The sequence below is a fragment of the Squalius cephalus genome (assembly GCF_949319135.1).
Source record: "Squalius cephalus genome assembly, chromosome: 1".
In the NCBI taxonomy this organism is placed as follows: Eukaryota; Metazoa; Chordata; class Actinopteri; order Cypriniformes; family Leuciscidae; genus Squalius; species Squalius cephalus.
In genome coordinates, this window is record NC_137122.1 from 42558216 (window position 1) to 42578063 (window position 19848).

At 38.0% G+C, this 19848-nt stretch overlaps 2 protein-coding genes across 3 annotated transcripts; one reads left to right on the forward strand and one right to left on the reverse strand.

Moving 5' to 3' along the window:
* Positions 1–2115: 2115 nt before the first annotated feature.
* Positions 2116–8465, reverse strand: rps15a (ribosomal protein S15a). The gene is made up of 5 exons (XM_079883723.1): positions 8372–8465; positions 7637–7774; positions 7456–7535; positions 4659–4744; positions 2116–2247 (listed from the first exon to the last, which is right to left on the reverse strand). The coding sequence occupies exons 2-5, from the start codon at positions 7767–7769 to the stop codon at positions 2154–2156; spliced, it is 393 nt and encodes a 130-aa protein (XP_079739849.1). The 5' UTR covers positions 7770–7774; positions 8372–8465; the 3' UTR covers positions 2116–2153.
* A 2758-nt stretch (positions 8466–11223) lies between these two features.
* Positions 11224–19618, forward strand: cUnh17orf75 (chromosome Un C17orf75 homolog). Of its 2 annotated transcripts, XM_079865198.1 has the most exons (10): positions 11224–11578; positions 12046–12120; positions 12443–12568; positions 12878–13006; positions 13455–13512; positions 13669–13788; positions 13896–13960; positions 15127–15266; positions 15364–15467; positions 17969–19618. In XM_079865198.1, exons 1-10 carry the CDS (start codon positions 11430–11432, stop codon positions 18185–18187), a joined length of 1185 nt encoding a protein of 394 aa, XP_079721324.1. In that variant the 5' UTR covers positions 11224–11429; the 3' UTR covers positions 18188–19618. The 2 variants fall into 2 exon arrangements, with proteins under 2 accessions (XP_079721324.1, XP_079721325.1); XM_079865199.1 differs by lacking the exon at positions 12046–12120.
* Positions 19619–19848: the final 230 nt, after the last annotated feature.

Genomic DNA, 19848 nt, shown 5'->3' on the forward strand with positions numbered 1-19848 from the left:
CACTCCAAATCTCAGAAATAAATTCAGTCAGTATTAATTATATACTCGGATTGTCAGAAAATAAGCACCTGCTAATAGCTCCCTCCGGAGCAGAACAGTTTTCACAGCAAAGGCAGGTGAGGCTGAAAGGTATAGAAAAATACCGAAACAGACACGTCTCCTCTTTTGACTCATCTCCAGTAAGCAGGTTGTCATGGCAGGAAGGAGACAGAACAGGCAATGCTCACAGATGCTTAGGGACGGGTACTCATGTCTAGAATAGTATTTCTATTAATGTTAGTAAGCTAAAATTGTATTTTCTTAAATAGCTATTTTTTTTCCAGACAACAAATATGATTACCTTATGCTAACTGATTACATCAGTGCGTAACATTATTTATTTGACACTATTTTTTGACAGCATGCTAGTAGTCTGACCAAGGCTTTGACCAACTACAGTTCTTTAAAACTTTATCAAGACAATCTGGGTTCATGGAAATAAGAATGAGTGGCAAATGCTTCTTACTGCAAGACTCCAAATAAATGTAGTGTCAGTATGTCATAAAATGAGGACTACCGACCTTTTTCTGCATCTCCTTATGATTCTAAGCTGAACTCAAATGGCACTGAGAATTGGGTATGAGACAAACAGAAATTACTTGTGGAAATTGAGAGATGAAACCATGCTGATGACCTGGGTCTGTGGTGGAGTAGTGAGTTTGACTTGTAATTAAACTAGAGGTTATGTGGGGTGCGGACTGGATCAACGCCATTCCTAGAGCTTCTGAACAAATCTTTGGGGTGCGGGCTGGTGGGGAAGTGAACCAGAGGTTACCCCATGAGGAAACCAGATCTATTGGAGATGTCCAATAGATTTCTTAGACGCGCCAAAAGAACACAACAGACACAGTGTAATCACCATGGGAAAATCTCAGAGTGAAAAATATGACACACCGGTGTTTTGCCAGATGAGTTCATCTACCGGTATGTATCTTTTTACGCTTTAATTCCTTTTATAACAGTTTTAATTTTCCTTGCTTTTATTTTGTGATTATGTTAATTCCTTTGTGTAAAGCACTTTGAATTACCTCAGTGTATGAAATGTGCTATATAAAGTTGCCTTGCCGACATGACAATGGAGTCCCATGTATCAAGCAACAAAGCAGCAGAGCGCCTCCTGCTGGTAGATCTGAGCAGATGTAGAAGACCATGCTCGCTGCAAAACCAATGGGTCTGAGAAAGATGCTGAATATCATTCAAGCAAAAAGCAGTGGTGAGCTTTTATGAAATTAAATAATTTATGAAGTTCAATTTTTTTTCAATAAAACCATGAAAATATATTTCAAGCTTCTAATGTTAAGTCAGAAAGTCAAGAGTGACATAAGCTTGATTAATGTTCTAGGAATGTTTTTTTATCCTCCAACACAATTACTATGAAAAACTGGACTTCACTAAGCTTTGAAAAACTATTGTTTAATACCTTCAAATCATAACATCATAAACCCCACACCTATTTGCCATTTAGAGACCTTTAAACCCCAAACAGCCTGACTCTGAAGCAAGTGCCAATTGTTTCACATGCTCAGAGTACATGAGGACTTTTTCCCATCTCGTACAGGCACACAGTTGAACATCTCTCTCCAAACCACAGTCTAGTCAAGATGAGACATGAATACTCCAAGGAATGTGCATTTCAATGTGAACCCCATTAACACACACTCATTTCAATCCTCTTCCAGTTGCTAGTCGTGAAATATTGCCTCTTAAGTTAAACAGAGCCAGTGATAAGTCACTGCATCTTCTGTTAAAAGGTCAGTTTCACATAAATCTGCTGGTCCCAGAAAAACAGACATTAAACACTCAAACTTAAAATTCCAGCAGGGAAGTTTTAAAGCTTTTGAACTGTAAACTGAGTAAATGAAAAAGCCTTTCTATTAGATCTGCATTTGTGTTATGACAGCATCGATTTTGACAATGAAATATTGTACTACTTCCAGCCAAATGCAAATGTCAATCACAACACAAGTGGCAGAACAATTGTTTTCACTTGCGGTGTGCACGTCTTGGATTCTTTTGCTCCTGTGTTAATGAGAACACAGCGTGTTATGCATTAAGAAAGCAAAGCACACATACAACTTATCTTCCACTGTTTATTTGTTGGTGACTTTACATGTTTAGAAAAAGAACCCAAGGATTTTTCCTCCTGTGTGTTTCCGTCTGGCCTCCTCGTGGTCCATGATGCCAGCTGAGGTTGTCAAAACAATGAATCTGCAAAGAATAAGAGACAAAAAACATTACCAGGCTATCCAAGACGGTGCTGCCCTTTGAATACATTTCGCCCTAGGCAGATGTTTAGATGATTCTGCACTGCATCACTGACATTTGCAAGATCTTAATGTCAACACAAAGCACTGAAAAGGGATCATTTGTGACAAATGTAGGCAAATTTGGGCAAAACCAGCCTTTTGGTGGTCAAGAAGACAATTCAGTTACAAATAATGAACAAAAGTTAAATCAAACATGACTATGAATGGTTGACCAACCTAGATTTCTTTTAATGGTTGACTTGAGTGCAAAGTGGCCAAAAGCTAATATAATGCTGACATCCGTCAATTAAAGACAAAAATGAAAATGTTCAAGTGCATAATCCAATTTTTTTAAATATTAAACATTTTTTTATTTAGAGCTTCAGAATGTTTAACTCAAAAGATAGTTGAGGCGTATAGTTTTTTTGAAGTTTGCCTCGTCAGGTGCTTAATGTGCAAGACGCGTTTTCCTCTGTGCAGAACTTAAATAGGCATATTCTCTATCTGTAAATGTTAGAAATTCTTGCAAATATTTCCATTTTACTGTCAGGAGTGGACGAGCCTAAGTTATGCTAGTCTCTGCTAAACTTCACAAACTACAGTGAACGAGTGCCACCGCAAGCATGTGCACCTAACAGATGGAGCGCAATAGGAGTGCAAACAAGTGTATTCTTATGACACCATATATTAGGGGTGCAGAACTGTCCACATCGCGAAGCAATAATAGACCATAATTGACTATACACAACTGACGTTTCTCTTAGATCGTTCGTCACATACGCACCTCTCGTGCAAATGTAAAATGGTGGAGGGGGGCGAAATTACTCACTTTTATTACTTGCTTTTAATAAAAGCGAGTAATAAAAAAAAATTGTGTATATATAAAAATAGTAATATAGCATTTGTTTTTTTTCCAAAAGAGAAATGTAGAAAATATAGATATACCGTAAATCACAATTCTGCCAAAAAAAAGATTTTTTCCATATCATCCAGCCCCATTTAAACGGAGGGATTGCTGCTGTGACTGGTTTTCTTTATAAGATTTTTTTTTTAATAACAGCTACATGGCCTTATCTTGTCGTTGAAGTAGTGCATATTTACATATATGAATGACCATTTGAAACATTGTATGTTTTTTATACACAGCAAAAATAGCATGTTTTTGACCGAAATTTGAATTGTCAGCAAGCCGACTACCTAGATAGTACGGTAAATGTTTAAATGCTTGTCAACGAATGAGATACTACATTTTATTCAAAATTAAATGTCTTCAATACATTTTGGCTTTTATACTTCCCCAAGAAATAGGCAAGAATGAACCTGATGTCCTTCATGATTACGGTTCTTTCCTACAACAAAGCATTGAACTCAAACTCGTAATCATGACTTCACATGCTAACAGAAATATCCTACTTATTACTTCTGAAGGCAGCATAAATCTGCTCTGATGCAAACGAAAGTCAGCCTGATACTAGGTTACTATACTGTATTCAATTTCTAGCTCAAGTTTACTTTGGAGTTTTTTAAAGATAATTGTAGAGTTTTCACAATCAAATAATCATGGAAGAAAAGTTAAAATGCTGTAACAGAATTCTAACAATGTTAATGTGACGGCACAAAAGGAATAGTTTTTATCTACCATTTTGATATTTAATTAATGTTTGGGTTTAGCAAACAGAGATCAGTATTTGTCAGATTCACATTCAAGAATTATTGAATGTGCAGTTAATGTTTAAAATCTCAGAAAATTCAGTACACAACTTCTGACAATTCTAAACAAAATAATCAGTAGCCATGTTTCCCAAGTTACGAATTTAACTTGAGTGCAAAAATGGAATATTGCATAAAACATTTGCAAATAAAGCACCAAAGTTTCCATACAGTGAGTCGAAGAGTACAAAATCATCACTTTGAAGGTGCTGCAATAGTAGCCACTTTATCAAATATTTTCATTTAGCCTATCATTTTCTTTATTACCTGCGCCTCGGAGCGCACGGACGAAACAAGTGCGGTCATGTTATCTTGAGGCAGGTGATTACACCGAACCACTTTGACGACTGCTCAGACATTTCAGAACTAAAACAGCATTTGAGATGCTGTGCAACGAGACCAAGTCCACTGGATGATCCAGTTATGCCGTCCCATCGCAGTCACATGGCATTTGATGCGCATTGAGGAATTTGTTTTGTAAATGTTCCCATCGTAGTTTATGCATAGGATTTCTTATCGAATAAAATGTTTTTATCTGACTCAATTTAGCGCATACGTTTATTATGCGCATCACATTAAGTGGATGGAAACAGCTTGTGAAAGATAGCATAAAGCTAATATAAAACAGTAAAATGCACAAAAAAAAACTAAGCATTTACTCACCCGAACTGTCTGGACGGGAGAAGGTTGTTCTGCCACTTCTCCAGATCCTTCAACTGCACATCGAACCGTGGGCTGATAACACCACACTGCATTACAGATAAAAAGTTCATTAAAAAGGGCTAGAACTTCTTCATTTACATAAAACACTGAGTCTGTTCGGGCCGGGCTCGGACATTTTTTTTTTTTTTTTACAGATCAGGCTCGGGCTCATTTACCTTCTCTCCTTTCATCGTGCCCATGATATACGTGCAGAGCACAGGCTACTGTATGAAGTTGTTACATTGATATTATAAATATGCAACGCAACATGCGATTACGCGACGCACGTACAATGCATTAGGTGACAGTTGACCATGCAGAGCATCAGGGAGAAGTTGGAGCGTGGGGAGTTAGTAAAAGTTCCCAATACTTCAAGAAAAGCTGCATTTTGAAAGTTTTGATGTGATTACCACAACAATCAATGAGCCTGAAGCCTTCAACAGTGGATGCTATTCTTTTTTTTTCACAACACTCGCGAATAAACAGTGAATTATGACCAACGTACATGTAGCCTACTCAGTTCAACGGATTTTTATTTATTATATTTTTATTATTATTTAACGTTAGCCAGTTGGCGAAGAGTTCTTTGAAACGTTCTTCAGTAAAGTTACTTAACATCAAAAAAAGGTAGGCTATAAGCCGTAAATCTTTACTTATGGATAGTCTGTATTAATATTTGTGGGCATAATTGTCGGTGGTGGTTATGTTTGAGGCCTATAATAAAAGTTTACCTCTTAGTAGCGTGTGTGTGCATGCATGTAGCAGAGACAGCGTGCATCAGAGAGAGCTTAAAGTGATGTTGGTCTCGGGTCGGGTTCGGGCTGAAAAATCGCAGACGTTGTCGGGCTGGGGACGGGTTAGGGCTGGATTTTTTGGCCCGTGCAGGACTCTAATATGAAACCATTTATATGACACAGGCTCGTCATTATAATGTTCTAAAAAAATCTCTTAGATTTTAAAACCAGCTGTGGGTTTTACCTAACAATGTAGGATAGCCGGGTCTATATTCACAATATCTTCTATCATATTGCTTAAATATAATAATAATAATAATATAAATTAAATTAAATATTAACTTAAATATTAAGTTAAATATAGTAACTGTGACGACGCAAAACACCCATTTACCTAGTTGCTGTCCATTTCACTGGGCAGAAGCCATAGACAACTAATCTTGGCACAGGGTGCAATAGTGCCTACATGTCAGGGACTATAACGTCTTACAGAAAGGCACTTAACGAATTCACTTACAGTTTATGAAAAATGACTTTAATATTTTCATTTAATTTAATAGCCAATAACCAATAAGTAGGGTTGGGTACTGAACTCTGTTCTTTTAATGGCACCGACCAAATTACATTGGTACTACTGAGTACCGATTCACATTAAGTCAATCAGTGCCAAATTTCGGTACCTGAGAACGCATCAGGGCGAGAGTAAGACTATTCAAATACGAATCCTGCATGTTCTGCATGTCTGTGTGATTGAATGGCGCAGACGTGCCGTTTCTTTTAACACACACTGAAGCACGCTCGGCTGTTTTCAGCCTCTGCCGTCTCACAATATGAGGACATGAATGCATGAACATCTCCAGAGCCGCTCCTCAGCATTTTACAGTTTCATTTAAGAAAAACTATCATCATATAATAAAACACACGGAAACTCAACGGTCTTCACAGCAACCTGTCAAAATAAAAGTTCGGTTTAACTTGACAAATATATTACTGTTGTACAGTTGAATTTAGATACATCTCAATGTAATAATAATACTAACTAGGGCTGGGCGATTTAAATCGTGATATTGTTATGCGCATCTCATCAGTAAAGCCAGTTCCTTGATTAGTAGTAAATCGCCATCACCTGCTTTCAGATGGAGCGGCATTTACTACAAAAAGCCGTAGTTAACTGACAAGCTGAGCCATATCGCATTAATTATCGCTGGCGATACGTCCGCGATTTTAATGCGATATGGCTCAGCTTGTCAGTTAACTACGGCTTTTTGTAGTAAATGCCGCTTCATCTGAAAGCAGGTGATGGCGATTTACTACTAATCAAGGAACCGGCTTTACTGACGAGATGCGCATAATATTACTATTTAAATCGCCCAGCCCTAATACTAACACTAATAATAATAAATTGTCAAAACTTTAAGGAATAATCACTATTTTTTCTCCATGTTTTAATTTTAACAGTATCACGCTCAGTTGTGCAGCATGTTGTTTGACAAAAGTTTGATTAATTTCACATGATTAAAATAAATTACATTAATGTTTTTTTCCTCTTCATTTGATTACCAGAATATACACACTTTTTTGTGGAAATTTGTGGAAAACAAAACATTTAATAGAAATGATTTATTATTATTATTAAAATGGTTGTTTTTATGCAAATATACAAACATCACAGACAATGGCAGACAGCGACCAAGGCAGCTCTAGCATTGTCAACACTTAAATAACTGTAAAGAAACAGTCATTTATAGAAGTAAACATGTCTAAAGTACCGAAAAAAGGTACCGCTGGGTACCATCACCGAATTTCATGTAGGCCTACCGGTTAAAATGTGAACGGTACCCAACCCTATCAATAAGGCACTCCATGTTTTATACGGTGAATGTAGTAGATTGTGATCTCTCCACGCAAGAAAGCCCTTTAGTTGTCACTAAACATGCGACACAGTACAAGTCTCTCATACTTAATGGTGTAATTCTAGACATTTATGGTGACCATCTAGGGAAGCTTTATTAAACCACACTTACCTTGTTCAGCCTCCCTGTGAGATTGACAACAATTTTCCCGGCTCGGTGATCATCAATGATCTCAAATTCTCCAATATAACCTGCAAAGATCACAACCAGCTTGAGCAGCGTGTTTCACGAAATATAACATCAGAATCTGCTTTGCAAGACACTGAAAGGCTGATGAACTAACGTAACTCACCATGCTTCATCATCACAGTAAGAAAGCGCACTATAACTTTAGAGCAGGGCCTGATGAGAACCTGGCGTTTCCCACGTTTCTCAGCATTGTTGATGCTTTTCAGCGCATCAGCGAGAACGTTCATGCGCACCATGATGCCTGTGGAGACAAAAAAAGTGTCATTTATCCGATATTCAGTTGATATATCCATTAAACAGCTTCATCCTCATAGCCACGGTCACAAGCCGAACCTCTACTTTAAAAACCAGGTACACATTGACAAAGCAGGTTAAAGACAAAACGACCATTTTCGGTTCGTTATAAAGTCATGTGAAAACTGTATACGATTTTCTCCGACACTATGCGCAATGCTCAACGCTTTGGTAAGGGGGTGAATTAGTTAGCAAACTAAGCTACCTTGGTTTGTCTCCACAATAAACCTTTCTACTTAAATACAGCATATATTTGTGATTAGAAACAAGGCACCGGACTGCTTGAGGACTTTGGTTTGGCTCGGGTTATCAGTGTCTGTCCCCCAGAAACATGGGCAGAGGCACTACTGAATGGTGGAGGATGGCGAATCATGAATATCAGGGAAATATATGCGTTTATATAGTCACGATTGACCAAATGACTCAAAAATCTGGCGTTTAGGCTGCTCATAAACACATATTTCAGGCTAGCTGTTGTTGATACACAACGATGTCCGTGATTTTAAACAGATTATTCAAGCATTGTAGGAATCCTGAACCTTACCAGTTCTGCAATATGGCGGAAAGAGGAAGGAAGAGGGGCGCGCGGTGCAATTTGGGAAAATATGTACTCTCGCGAGAGCACAGAAGGACTGTCTGCATGTTTAATCATCTGGTACTGCCACCTAACTGTCTGGAGCGCCTCTTTGACATGCTTCAACAACACAAATAAACAAGGGACAAATCTCTGAATATAACCGCAATTGTTCAGCCTTAGGTTGAGCATAGCTAGTACAAAGAACAGAAAACTCACAATAGAACAAACAAATAATCAAATAAAAGAAGTACAAAAAGAAATAAAATGAAAAATACACCAAAAGGGTTTTTTTTAATTAATTTAAACGTATCCAAAAGAGAAGATTTTTTCATAACTGTCTTGTTTGCGTTTTCTCTTTATGGTCACTACTTATTGCAATCTTATATGCACTAGTATTCAGCTTTTTTAGAAAATTGTCTGTACTATTAATGTTCTGCTATTTAAGCTATAGTGCTTAACTACCTTGCAGAATCTGCAAAATGTTAATTATTTGAACAAAATAAGAGGGATCATACAAAATTCATATTATTTTTTATTTAGTACAGTCCTGAATAAGATTTTTACATCCACAAGACCAAAAAAAATAGCTGAATTTATAAAAATGGCCCCGTTTTTACATGCCCTTAATTCTTAATACTGTGTAGTTCCATGATCCATGCTGGTTTTTTTTTTTTTTTTTTTTTTTGCTATGTTTGTTCTTGGGTCCCTTGTTTGTCCTGAGAAGTCAAACTGCCCAGTGTTCTTCCGAAAAACCCTCTAGGTCCCACAAATTCTTTAATTTTCCTGCATGTTTTGCATATTTGAACCCTGTCCAGCAGTGACTGTATGATTTTGAGATCCTGAGATCCATCTTTTCACATTGAGGGACTCAAACACAACTATTTAAAAAGGTTCAAACATTCACTGATGCTCCATGAAACACGATGCATTAAGAGCCCGAGGGTGAAAACTTTTTGAATTTGAAGATCAAGGTAAATTTTGTCCTAGCACATGTAAGTGTCTTCTGTAGCTTCCGAAGGTCAGTACTTAAAGGAAAAAAAAGACCTTTAATTTTCATCCTGTTCAAACGTTTTTACTGCCCGACTCCGTTTGCTTATAGAGCATCAGTGAATGTTTGAACCTTTTGTAAAATATCTAAATAAAAAAGTAACGTATTTTGTATGACCCCTTTTGTTCTGTTAAAATAATTAACATTTTGTAGATGCTGCAAGGTGTATTGTAAACTTCTGATCATGACTGCCATCTAGGCTCTCTCTCTCTCTCTCTATATATATATGTGTGTGTGAGAGATAATTTCAAAAATGCCCTTTGAAATCAAATAGTTACCCCTCTGAATTTGACAAATTGACTCAGCAGCATTTTTAATTGTATTTTATTTTTTGCCCTGACATTTTCTATTGTCTGCTAGAGGTTGGAAAAACAAAACAAACAATACAAACAGGCCAAACACAATTCATGCACATTGTTTATTCTGTTGATCATTTCAGATAATACTTCATAATCTCAACAGACTGTGATGTTATTTTGTATAGTAGTACAAAAGGAGCTTTAAGCCATGCTTAAAGGTTAAAAAAAAAAAAAAAACGGTCACTTAAATGTTCATGTCAGAGGAAGCATTGTTTGGGCCATATAATCTTTGATAGATGGCTTTAAGTGCCACACAGTCGACCACAGATCTGTCTGATCAGAGTCTATGGTGCATGTCCATTTTGCTGGTTCTTCAGTAAGAGATCCATGTAAGCGCCATCTATCAGATCCTCCTGCTTCACTCCCAGCTCCAGCATCAGCTGGTTTGCGATGGTCACTCCTTCTTCTCTGCTCTGGTGTTCTTTCATCACCACCTCAAGCTCCATGAAGTCCCCCAGGCCCTCCACAGAATCAACATGCACCCTGGTCTGCCCCACCATGTACAGCCTCCTCTCCTTCTTCACCTGCCCCACTTGCCCCAGTGCATCCGTCAGAACCTTGACAAGCCCCTGTGGGTCGCTGGTAGGGGTTATGGAGTAGTTTGACAGCTTGGGTCCTTCTGTGTCTGGCCTCTCATAGAAGATCAACTGCCCTGTCCCATCCTGGAAGTCCCTGAGTTTCAGCCGTCCTGCGGGCACTTTGAAAAACGTGTCCTGCTGACGGATCACAGTCCCATCTGTACCGCTCAGCTCCTTTGCACGCTGCGTGAGGTAACGCAGGTCACGCAAAACTGCTTTTATTTCTACATTTGACGGCATGTTCACAAAAAATGCTTATTACAATAGTGCGCTGCAGTAGATCCAGGAGCTCTTGTTCCTTTGGCGCGCTTACACACAAAACTGTAAAGCGCATGTGTGGTAGTTGGTGACGCTTTTGATTCCTCCAAGTGAATTGAATCTTTTGAATCAGTTCACGATCAGTTCACGAAGAAGAACAAATCCTAAACGTTGTTACAGTCATTCGTTAAAAACTTTTTCCAACCTAAAAACGTCTTGTTGTACGCTTTCCTCACAAATGACTACAAAGCACACCTATGTCCCTCCTCCATTTGGTCAAGCTAGGCAACTATAAAAAAGACAATAATAATACATTTTCATTATATGGTCAATCATCAATAGTATACAATTCAATTCTTCCCTTCCCTTTCTTATCTTGATACGATTGACTTGACGAAATAAACATAAATCCGAAATGAACACGTATTTGTTCAGTGAAAGGAGCGTATACGTTAACTATCTCCATACAATTATATGTTTTGTGCTATAATCAGTCTTTGACGGTAGGATGAATATGAGCTCTCAGAAGGTGACGAGAACGATTCGTTCACTTACAAGATTCATCCAAAAAACGCCACTACTGCGCATGCGTACATAACACATAAGTATAGCTTTTCACTGCTGTGACTGAAGTCAAATGTTGCGTAGAACTCAAATGGATTTCTAAACAAAATATTTACACGGCTTTAATGCATTGACAGTTTTAGGACAACTAATTTTTTTAAGCTATCGTAATAGCACGTAATCTGTAGTGTCGCTAGTCTTCTTTGCTTTGCAGAGACATGTTTACATCCCAGACCTCTTCCTTCCAGGAGTCCATAGACGTGGATGAAAGGGATGTAGACTTCGACAACGAAGAGATCGCCGGATTCAGCCAGAAGATACAACAGATTAACAGCTACTATGCAATATACTACTACCAAAACACAAGGTACAGTGGTTTTCACTTAACGTTACTAGTCATGTGATAGTGACTTTGTGCCATGGAGGTTTTCCAACTGCAGAATGCTTTGCAAAATGCTAGTTGTTTAAGAAATATTTTGCCCTTTTATGCCTCATATTAAAGAGTATTTGAGATTTATGCATGTGTACTTCGGTCTAGCCAATTTGGCTTCTTTTCTACGTATATGAGTTAAAATTCACTATTTTTGTGCTTATGAATTAAGAGTTGCATGACATGAAGAGCAATGCCTTACATTGGCAGCATAGTTCATAATAGTGAGTTAGTCTTATGAAATAACATGACTGTATCATGGATGAGTTATACACAGTATGGACCCTAATATGTATACAAGACATTGTAAAACACCACACATGAACATGTAGGCCATTTATAACCTGGGAGATCTTAACATATTAATGCTTATAAAGTATTAAATGCATTATCAAACTACCCAGATCTGAGGCTTCTGGAGAGAGTGTGGCCTGGAGCCAGAGGAGATCAGACTCAACCACAAGTCAGGATGACTTTAGGTAAAGAGGGGTCCATCCATCATCTCTCAGTCATCGCAGTCCAGTGGCTTTCAGTGTTGTGATGGAAGAAAACTCATGGCTTTAGTCAAAAAATGCACACAGGATTCTGCGTCTGGCTTTTCATCATGTTGACTTGCTCATCTCATTCATAACCATTTAACTAATCTGTCTAACGGCAAACTCTTTAGTATGTATCTCTGCTAGGTGCCGTTGGTGATTCTGTGTACATCTATGGTTCATTAACTGCTTGTCTGTCCGCTTGTTCACTTTGCCCTTCCTTGTTGATATTATAGTTTTTTAACACATATTTTCACTCTTAAAGTCTCACCCTGCTGGACGCCAGCTTGCCATCCGAGGCGGAGCCAGAACTACGAAGCTACATCTCCCGCAGGCTGAGCAAGGGCGCTTTGCTGGGGGGTATGGGTAACATTGCCACCGTGGAACTAAGGTAGATCATATCAGTGTTGTTATTGTTAACTGATTCTATAAAAACATATCTTAGTTAATTGTAATGACGCTGAAATAAAATACATGTAAAACTTTAACTTTTAAAACGTAGAAATGTTAAATGAATTTTAAATGAAAATTAGAAATATTGCTTTGGCAACTAACTGAAATAAGTTGAAGATGAAGTACTAAAATGACTTGTTTTTAGTTATCCTTCAGTGCACAAATAAATATCCAGAACCATATCATTCAGTATAATATCACCATGTATTTTCTTTCTTAACTGATTCAATGATTGTTGGTGTTCAAGCATCCCTGAGCAAGCGGTGGGCTGTTACTGCTGTCTGCTGGAGCAAGAGAAATCTCCGGAACAGCCTGAGGCCGATGGCAACGGCTGGGTGGTGTGTCTTCTCGGAGGATCAGAGAAGGGCCTGAATCTATATCCTCAAATCACAAATGACTGACCATAAAGTAGCAATGAAACAGAGGTTTTAATAGTCTTTTCTTTTCCATTGTTCCGTATATCCGAGTGAAACGGCTAAGTAGAAAATGTGGAATTGATTGTATGGTTGTAGTTTGCTATTGCTATGATGTCATGTGAGTGACAGATTGTCCCGTCCTCGCTCCAGTAAACACAGAGAAGAGGTGTCACTGCAATCTGAGGGAGGGGACGTTGTTTTGATTAAAGATTATGAGGGCACATGAAAAAAAAAGTTAAAAAAAAGATATGCATGCACGGGTAAATCATTTATAATAATAAACTGAGATATTCCATAAAAATAATTGTGCATTGTGCATTAAGGAATGATGTGATATCAAGTTTTTCCATTGCATTCAAATACTGTTCTCTCTTAATAGGATAATTCATTTTACTTAACTATACAAACATTCAGAATCGAGCTGGACAAGTACGTCCAGGGTCTGCAGGGCTGTTTGACTCCAGAGGTGAGGACAATTTTTTCTTTATCTTTTTTTCTTTCAGAAACAATAGACATAACATATATGTTGAAATCGGTCTGTTTTGTTGAAGTTATAAATCTGCTGGCACACTGCCTTTGATATTCATTTGCTGTAAACATTGCTGGTAACCTCTTGTTACAGATGCATAACTTGGAGACAGATGTCAGGCCCTACCTGAACCAGTGGTACGAAGAGTCAGTAATGCACATTCACAGAGTGGTTCAGCTGTTGCAGGCGAACGTCGGGTACCTTCTGCATGCTGTAAGAAACCACTGCTGTCTAGATCACATACACTTTACATCTGAAAACAATAATATACTGTATTAAATGAAATGGTAAATGAGCGTAACATCACGTCTCTGCTGCAGGCTTTGAGTCACAAGCTTGTAGAGGTCACAGGGACGGATGAGAAGACAAAAGCAGATGTAGCAAGGTGAGCAGAAGAGAGTTCTTTTTACGCAGTACTCTTGCAGTTTAAAGGTGCCCTAGAATTTGAAATTGAATTTATCTTGGCATAGTTAAATAACAAGAGTTCAGTACATGGACATGACATACAGTGAGTCTCAAACACCATTGTTTTCTCCTTATTTAAATCTCGTTTTTGAAAAACACCCCTGATAAATAGGCGAATCTCCACATAACACCGACTGTGACACAACAGTCGGGATCATTAATATGTACGCCTCCAAAAATTTGCATATGCCAGCCCATGTTCAAGGCCAGGTGGAACCGCACCGCCGAATCATTGTCCGAATCAATTTTCTTCGAGAGACATCATGGCTTGCAAACGAGCGAAGCATGGCAGTTGCTCAGTGTTTGGATGTACAAATGAACACAAAGGTATTTTTTTAGTTCCTTCATCTGAGCCTCTGAAGAACCAGTGGGTTGTGTGAATGTCTGATGTGTAATTGTTCAAGTTCAGACAGATAATCTTTCTCTCAAAGTCGTTCAATACTGTTTATGCATCAGTAAATCAAGCCAGTGACTAAACGATCAACTTCACGTCGTTTCTCTTAGTAGGATGAAAATAATCTTACTTAAACTGTGATTAATATACAGATAGCGATCAAAGAACAGCCCCTTTACAGTCGCCCAAGCTGTCAATCACACAGCGCAAGTTTATCTGGACACTTGCCAAAACTCGTTATGAAATCAATGACGCTGTTACACTGCACAACGAAGCTCTTACTGTAAGTACATTATGTTTGCATTGGTGAAATCATTAGTGAGAGTGCAGAAACTGCGTTGCAATGATAAGATCTTCATTCACGTGATCAACAGGCTTACACTGAAGTCTCACAGCAGCCAATCACAGCAGTGGGCGTTTACACTGAAGTCTCACAGCAGCCAATCACAGCAGTGGGCGTTTACACTGAAGTCTCACACAGACACGCCCCTCCAACAGAGCGTTCAAATCAGAGGCTAAAGTCAGGCTAGGAAAAATGCCTTTTATTTCTAAATTATAACAAATTTTGATCTAAAAAACATACTAACATTATAAGGGCACCCCAGGAAACAATCTAAAATAATAAAATAATCCATGCAATGGGACCTTTAAGTACTGATAGTTACTGCAGCTTGATCAATTGTGTTGATTAGATTCATCAAAGCAGCAAGCCTGCAGGGTCTAGTCCAGGAAGACACCACTACAGCCTCCCTCTGTAAGGCCATGTCAGAGGACTCTCACACCAACCTGATCATCAACTGCTCAACCAGCCCTCCCACACTAACCAATGAAGGTCAGCTGGAGCATCATCATCATAAGCCACTAAATCTACAGGCTTTCTCCTTTCATGTTATTTTGATAATGTTGTATTGTTATTTTAACCTCTGCAGTCAGTAACCGGTTCTGTGACGACTGGATCCAGGCCTTCCTCAATGCTGCTGAGCGCTTTAACCCTTTCCTCCTCCGTCAGATCCTGGAGAACTTTAAACTTAAGGTTAGTGTGGTGTTCACTAATTTTTGTTGCTTGCTCAATTTACTTGATAAAACTTTTATAATAAATATTTATTAATAAATTCATACTACAGAAGTTTACTTAAAATACATTTGTGTTAGGAGCACATCAATAATTTCATTGGCTTTAACAAAGAATTGCTGAAAAGGTTACATTTAGCATGCTAATATGCTACCGTAGCAAATAGTTAAAGGGATAGTCCACCGAAATTGAAAATTCTGTCATCATATACTCACCCTCATGTTATTCCAAAACCTTTCTTCTCCTGAACACAAAATAAGATATTTTGTAGAATGTTGATAACCAAACAGCTTCAGTTCCCATAGAAACTATATTTTTTGTCTATAAAATGGAAGTCAGTGGGATCCAAAACCGTCTGGTTACCAACTATTCTTCACAATATCTTTTGTGTTCTGCAGACGAAAGGAAGTCATACAGGGTGAGTAAATAATAACAGAATTTTTGGGTGGAATAAATGCAGGAGATTCATGTGAGTTATTCTAATTTTATTTGGGTCAAAGAATATTTTTTAAATGTTATATTGGTAACCGTAACACTCTTCTGTCTGGTTTTCAGATCTCGCATAACACTTGTAACTACTCATTTGTTTCTGGTAACCCTCTGCAATCTTCAGTTTGATTTAATTATTAATATCTAGTTGTAACTAGTTTGTTGTAAGCATTTGCTCACAGTATAATGTTATAGTATAATGTATACGCAGTATAGTATGTTAAATGTAATTTAATAAAAAATATTAAAAATCTTCTTTAATTACTGATATCATACACTCTTCACTTATTTCTGCTATTGTTCCGTCTCAACTGAAAACTGCTGTGATAACTCCTATAATTAAGAAACTGGGGCTGATTCAAGTAACTGAGATCATTTTCGGCCCATTTCAAATCTCCCGTTTCTTTCTAAACTATTGGAAAGGTTTGTTGCAGCCCAAGTCCAGAATCATCTTTCTCATAATGGTCTGTGCGAGCAATTTCAATCTGGGTTTCATCCTTATAGTGTTGAGACCGCATTAGTTAAGATCTCAATGACTTATTGTTAGCTGCGGACTCAGGACTTTTATCTATACTAATTCTGCTCGATTTAAGTGCAGCATTTGGTAATATCTTGCACAGCATTGTGTTAGACAGATTGCAGTCTATTGGAATTATTGGTACCCCCTTGACTTGGTTTCGATCGTACTTTACGTACTCAATTTGTACAGTTGAAGCAGTTTCGTTCAAAGCCTTTGTATGTCAGTACAGGTGTCCCACAGGGCTCAGTATTGGGTCCTCTTTTATTTATTATTTATCTTTTACCCCTTGGTAATATTTTTAGAAAATTTGGTATTCAATTCCACTGCTATGCCGACGACACCCAACTTTACCTGTCCTCCAAACCTACCTCTACTTTTCCTCCATCTGTCCTCTCAGATTGTTTAGCAGATATTGAAGAATAGTTTACTTCAAATCTTCTTAAACTTAACAGCAGTAAAACGGAAATTCTTCTTGTTGGCTCAAAAACCAATCTGACAAAATCCACGTTCATCTGGGAATATTGACAACTTACCAGTGTCTGTATCTAAACAAGTTAAAAGTCTGGGGGTCATCCTTGACAGTACTCTCTGCTTATTTCCATATACGTAATATTAACCGACTTCGTCCGGCTCTCTTAGTAAAGAGCATGGCAATTCTTGTTCATGCTTTAGTCACTTCCCATATAGATTATTACAACGCTCTTTTTTATGGACTGCCTTCAAAGCTACTCCACAAACTCCAGCTAGTACAGAACTCGGCTGCTCGAATCATCTGCAGAACTCCTCTAGCTGAACACATTACTCCCATATTACATGTGCACTGCCTCCCAGTTAAATATAGTACTAATTTTAAAATGATTCTTCTTACAAGGCACTCAACAATCTTGCCCCTTCATACTTATCTGACCTTCTTCATATTTACACTCCTGCTCGGACTTTAAGATCATCTTCTTCACTCACACTTGTTATCCCTCGAACTCGCACTACTTACATGGGGTCCCGAGCCTTTAGTCATGCAGCTCTTTATTTATGGAACCTGCTGCCACAAGATGTGCGAAACAGTGAAAGTCTTCGTGTTTTTAAATCTCGCCTTAAGACCCATCTTTTTCGGCAGGCTTTTATGTGATTACTTTTACATTTTAATACTGGTATCCACGCTGTAATAATGAGTGTTTGTTTATTGTTGATTGTTTTATTGTGTTTGTAAGGTGTCCTTGAGTGTCATGTAAGTCGCCTATAAAAAAAAAGTATAAACTTAAATTTAAAAGGTATTTCAAGTATTAACTAATAATAATTACTAATCAGCTAAATTATTAAATTAACAAAAAATCTGTATAATATCTGTATATTATAATCTGTATATTACCCAACCTGATTTAAGAGTGATCATATTCAGAAATGGCAATTACATCATTATGGCTGTCTTCAACATGCACATTCTTTCTCCATGCAGGCCATCCAGGACATGAACAACCTGAAGCGCTTCATCCGTCAGGCTGAAATGAGCCACTACGCTCTGTTCCGCTGCTGTCTGTTCCTGCAAAGCTGTGGAAACGGGGATGTGCTGCTGCAGAACGCACGCGCCGAGCACAGCAGCTTTCCCGAGGCCTGTGGAATCATAAACGTGCTGGAGGAGTTCCTCAGTGAGCAGGTGCAGGGCACGCTGTACTGACACCTCCCCGTCTGCAGGGGGACACAGAGTTTCATGGAGAGAGCACCTTACCCCTGAATTGCTATTCAGCCCCCATAATCATAGTAGTGTGGTCTGCATTTTGGGCACTTGAAAACACTAAATATTGTCTATCTTTTTGTGTGTTTTGAGGTTCAGCAGCAAAGATTGAAAAAGATTTTGCTATGATGTGCTGCTGTATGTTGTTGTGGGTGCTTAACAATCTGAATAGACCCTATAAAATGGGCCAATGAAAAATCCATGTGATTAAACTTTATTTAAATTATTCTTCTTAATAATGTGTATATGTTAACACAATAGTGTTTAAATGTGATTCTAGGGTGTAGTCTCAGCTGTGTAGCAGTCATTGTTTAGATTTTAAAACAAGTGTTCAGCAGACCGCACTATACATTATAGGAAGCTTATCACGTAATCATGAAGCTCTTCACAAACTAATAGCTCATTATCACTCCACTCCATTTCAGAAGAAAAATTACTGTGACCTGCATAATGCATTGCCTGTTTTATCATTTTATTTTTAGATAAGTGCATCATTTGATGTTTGATATTCCTTTTTGATCTTGTTTGCTATTTCAAAACCTCTGATAATCATAAATTCAGAAATCAGATATAAATGTAATGGTCGAAAATAACAGAGTTAAAAACATACCTTAATCATGATTGAGATTATATAAATATAAATAGGCGACAGCTGTAAGTGGCAGTAATGCGTATAATTATGTGTGATTCTCCCTCTTGTTCAGATTTGACATGACTGTACTGTGAAAAATTTGTTCCAGGAACATTTCATTTGTGTGAATTTGTTAATTAAAGAAATGTATAACACTGTGGATTGAGTTACTGTTAACTCTTTTTCCGCCATTGACGGAATTTTCCGGCTTTCTGTGTTTTCACTGTTATACGGTAGGGAGCAATATGACGTTTTCTGAAAGAGCACTGAATCTTATGATAAAAACACAGGCAAAAAAGCAGCAGGAATAAATGGACTGTGAAGCTTTTGGGGTGTTGATGGGGTGCTTCTCAATACTAATATTGTCCTCCAGCCCATGACCTGGAAACCGATCGAATTCAGCCATCTTGGAGGACATCTCAATTCCACCAGAGAATGATTCCACCATGAGGAATGAAGAGTGAGGAAGCTTCCTGATGAGTCATGAGGGAGGATACACAGGTGGATCCTTCCCTCACATAATAAGGGGGTGGAGCTATGACACAAGGGAAGGAAACGAGGATGCACAACTAAGAAATGAGAAGCACCCATGGACTCGATCTGCTACGTCTATGTTTTGACCATCATTCTAAATACGATCCAGATAGTTTTCGACTAAAATGTGATTTTCTCAGCTTTTTGCTCTAAATGGTTATTTTTTTTAATGAAGCTTAACCATATTCAAGTGTTGATAAAAAGGAATGAATAAAAATAGAAAAAAACAGTTTTTTTGTTTGTTTGAAAGGATAGGGTCTGTTCTTTTGACATATTACATGTTCAGATATTCATACAACAACATATTCAGGGGGCTATGAAACTTGTGAAAATGATCAAAAATGCTGGCAGTGGCTGGCAACTTTTGTCAAAAACGCTGGTGGGGAAATAGTTAACAGTTAACCTTAATTCTTAAATTCATGCAAGAATTAAAATAACA